This window comes from Rhagoletis pomonella, unplaced genomic scaffold (assembly GCF_013731165.1).
Source record: "Rhagoletis pomonella isolate Grant_MI unplaced genomic scaffold, Rhpom_1.0 Rhpom_scaffold_00010, whole genome shotgun sequence".
Lineage (NCBI taxonomy): Eukaryota > Metazoa > Arthropoda > Insecta > Diptera > Tephritidae > Rhagoletis > Rhagoletis pomonella.
Window position 1 is genome coordinate 34,633,904 of NW_023458564.1, and position 4,208 is coordinate 34,638,111.

The window sequence follows — 4,208 nt, forward strand, 5'->3', positions numbered from 1 at the left end:
TTGATCGCTATTAGCGATTTTAATCGGAACGCGCCACGCGAATCCGCTAGGCCATGAACCTGGACTAAATCAGGGATGCCTGAAAGGTAGCCAGCGGACATAGCTTTTTTTAAAATCTTCCTGGAAAACGGATTCAGCTCTCAACTTCCTCTCCTGCTCTCAGAAAATACTATTCAATGAATCGATATTTGCGAGCAATGTAGATACATTTAGCGCATTCTCCATTCACGAATTGGTACTACGAGGAATGTAAAAATTTTAAGGCAGGGACAAGCTCCTGAAAGAATGGATACGGCCATAGCAAACCGCGGATACAGCCAAAACTCCATTCGATGATGATTGAATCGATGTAAACAAGTTTCATAATTTTAATTGCACTTTTATTTAAACACATACCTAAAACAAGAAAATAATTAACAAATACATATGTAAGTACTTATGTAACCTTGTTACAAAGCACCACAAGGCCCCCTTTCAATGTCTCACGCGGAAACGTCTTACATCGAGATTTGCGTTACTCAGTCCTTCACCGCTACCACCATTACGATAGTGATAACCGTCATCGCTTAAGAAATGCGCTGGCATAGGCTCCGCTGCTGTTTGTGCAGTGGGAGATGCGGCGCTGCTCATCGATTGGAATTGAGCAAAAAACACGGGCGCATCATCATCGACACTTCCGGGCTGCGTCATCAGCTGATGGTGTCGAAGCACAAATTCGACTGGCGGCATTTGCTCTGGCTGTGGCGTTGGTTGTGATGCCTGGTATTGCTGCTGGTAGTTAAGCTGTTGAGCTGCAGGCGACTGTGGTGGTAGATAGTAGCTAGCCGGCTCTTCGGCGAGCGCTGGTGGCGTTGGCTGATGAGCCGATTGCTCTTCAAACATTGCTGTGGCTTCTTTGGCGGATTCTTGTGCGGCTTCTGCTACATTTTCGGCTTCTCCAAATGGACTTAGATATTCACGTGTCGGTTCCATTTGTGGCACAACTTCCATTGACGGCGAGGACATTTCTAATGTCGGTGGAGACATATTTGATGTTGGCGGCAAATAACTGGATGCTGGCATTGCCTGAGATCTTTGCTCAGGTTCCATTTGCTGGTGCATTTGCATTTCATGTCTTTGAATTTGAGGAGCCAAGTATTGCCTTGGAGGCATTTCAAGCATCTGCTGCTGTGGTGGCAAGTAATGCACAGCTGGCGCTGATTGTTGCTGCAGTTGTTGCCCACTGCTGGGCATTGTTGGTGCTGGAGCCAAATACTGATTGTTTGGCATGGCCATTGACGCCTCTCGAGATTCATGCTCTTGAATAGACATTGACATTGGCGATAAATACTGTCTCGACGGAGCAGAAGTGTCCTGGAGCGTCTCCTGTTGGTCATGAGCATTCACATCTGGAGCGAAATGATGATTACTATCGGCAGTTATTGAATTCATTTGTTGTGGTTCATCAGATGAAGTCATCGGTGGCGCCAAGTACTGACGCATAGGCATACTATTTTGTTGCCTTTGATTAGTTGACTCCGTGCTCTCCATGGGTGCCAAATACTGAGTGGCTGGTGCAACGATTGGCTGCTCTTCCTGACTACGTGGCGGTGGTGGTGGTGGTGGTGGCGACAACAGTTCTCTCGGAATCATCATTTCCAACGGCAACTCCCCACTGTGTCCCCTTGCAGGCATGCCGCCGCCCTGATTGTTGCTGCTTGAACTGCTGGCTGCACCTATGCCATAAGGCTGCTGCCCTGGTTGTAGATATTCTGTTTGAGTTGGCAATTCGCGCAGTTCCTGTTTCTCAATGGTGGTCACAATGCGTTCCTTCATACGGGTATTTGGCAACCTATCACTCGGCTGCATCATTGTTGCTCTAGCTGTGCTACTTGGCATCATCGTTTTTGGTGGTATGTAGTGATTGGTCAAATGTGAGACATCTGCCATGGTTATGCCGAAGGCCGCGCAGGCTGCAAGCGCCAAAGTGGTAAAATGCTGTAAAAAATTCCATATTTAAAATATTTCAATAACTATTTCGTGCTCGTATTTAATTATAATAGCTTGGCATTTGATGGCACCTGCAATACTAACCATCTTCTCTGTTGTTGTTGTTGTGTCTGTGCTTTTTCTTAAAGTACCGTTCGATTGTGCGTGCGGTTTGTGCGTTAGCTGTTTTGGCGAAGTGTGCCTCTAAAATGACGGTTCGATTGTGATTGCAATCCGCTAACGAACACTTGCTTTTTATATTAAAGAGTTGGAAACAAGTAGACCTTGAGGAGTTACATATAAATATTTTCGAGTATGACGAAGAAGAGTGTAGACGCTCATAGCGGTTTTCAATAGGTCTTGTGATCGATTTTTCTTCTTTTTTTTGCAAGTGGAAGAGTTCATCGCACTATTTGGGCTGCACATTTGGCCATTTGGCTTGCTATAAAAAACAGAAGATCGGCGTGTAATAAAGACTTTCGGAAGTACTTTAATTGTAAACATATTTATTTTGCATACGTATATTTAGCGGTATCTGCACAAATCGTAAGTGTACTTTGGTACAAGTAATTTGAGATGATAGCATTGAAAAATTTACAATATGTAAGTACATTAATGTCGCTCATTTATGTACTAAATAATCGAGTGTCACAACTCAAAAGACGAAATTTTTGAAATAATGCAGAGTTACTCGCTACATCATGCTTCATATCTAGGCGAATTTATATAAGGTGGTGTTACTAGCTCAGCTGATTTTGTGTATGTGTTTCGCCGCACGGCTTCTGATATCAAATTGAAAAATTTTGTTTGAATTTCTACATACACTCTTACAGATTTTGACAGTTTATGCCGCCAAAGCAAAAACAAAATACATGTAAATTTTTGTGGTTGTACTCCTGCTATCACCTTATATTAATTCGCCTTGCTTCATATTGTGTAAAAGTGTTTTGGTAAAATCTAGAGTAGTTTTTTTTTGCATTTTGGAGGCGAATTGAAAGCTTTAAACGCATCCCTTAAAAAATGTAGTTTTTCAAGTATAGACAGTCTTCTAGCAGATACCCTGCAAACCCAAGTTCCCGAAATCTTAATGAAATCTTCAGGAGTATCTTATTTCTGTAACGATTTTTTTTACGAATCTTAAAGGAAAATTGTATGAAGTGGTTGATACGAACTCGTAAAGAAATTTCTGTACGAAAAATAAAGAAAATTCTGAAAAAAATCTTCCAAGAAATTCTTCAAATAGCAGCATTGCTTTACCGATTTTCTTCCGAAATTTCGTTGAAGCATTGAAAAGCGCGCAGTTTATTTCATTTTAGAAAATTCGGTGAAAAATCGGATGATATCTTTACGAATTCTTTAAAATTTCTCTACAGTTCAGAATACTCTGAAAAATGGTTTGCAGGGTATGTAAATGAGCGATATGTACATTACATGCATAGGTACGTGTGTAGTAGGGTCTTCGTTTATTCGCCTTTTTTACAAAACCGGTTTTCGAGTTATTCGAAAAATTGCAATTTGAAAAAAACGGATCCAGATTTTGAAATTAATGGTAATTTCGTCTCTTCCAGAGAATGTGCAATTTTTTGCCTTAAAAGAGTGCGACATTTTAAGAAACGAACACAAAATGTTTTCGCCGTTTGCCTTTATTTTAGAATCGAACACGAAAAGAGAAAGGGGCAACTAAAAGGCGTCATTCTTTAGTAGAAATCACCATAAGAAACCGAAAAACCCGGTTTTCTTGTACATAGTTTCCATACAGTAAAAATGCTTATAATGGTATGAAGTCATGACCAAAAGTTACAATAAAATTATTAACAATAAATATTGATTTTATTTAGAAAAGGACCAATGAAAATACGTTAAAAATTTTTTTAGATCAAAAGTAAAATAAATAAAAACAGTTTGGTCTCATTTTAACATTCTTTAAATACTTTATTGCATTTTTTCTGAATTTTTTCGGATTGAGTAGTAGGGCCCAGCAACATAATAAGGTTTTTTCAAATAGCGGTCGCCCCTCGGCAGACAATGGCAATTCTCCCAGTGTACAGACTTCTGCAATAAAAAAGCTTCTTGGGAGGTGAAGTAAAAGTAAATCAAACATGTAGAAAACGTTTAAGCGGCAAACATTCATTTATTAGAATTAAATATCATATACTGTTCATACCCAAATAAAATAGGATATAATTTTAAAACTATCTAGTGATTTTCCTTAAACTGGAAAAAGCTTTAAAAACTTCAAA

At 39.8% G+C, this 4,208-nt stretch overlaps 1 protein-coding gene across 1 annotated transcript; it reads right to left on the minus strand.

Annotated features, from left to right (window-relative positions):
• Nucleotides 1–436: 436 nt before the first annotated feature.
• LOC118746360 (YLP motif-containing protein 1-like) lies at nucleotides 437–1,965 on the minus strand. Its single transcript, XM_036480215.1, has one exon. It carries the CDS (start codon nucleotides 1,927–1,929, stop codon nucleotides 475–477), a length of 1,455 nt encoding a protein of 484 aa, XP_036336108.1. The 5' UTR covers nucleotides 1,930–1,965; the 3' UTR covers nucleotides 437–474.
• Nucleotides 1,966–4,208: the final 2,243 nt, after the last annotated feature.

Coding starts and splice junctions, on each gene's coding strand:
- LOC118746360 (XM_036480215.1), bottom strand. CDS start 1,929: ATGGCAGATGTCTCACATTTGACCAATCACTACATACCACCAAAAACG.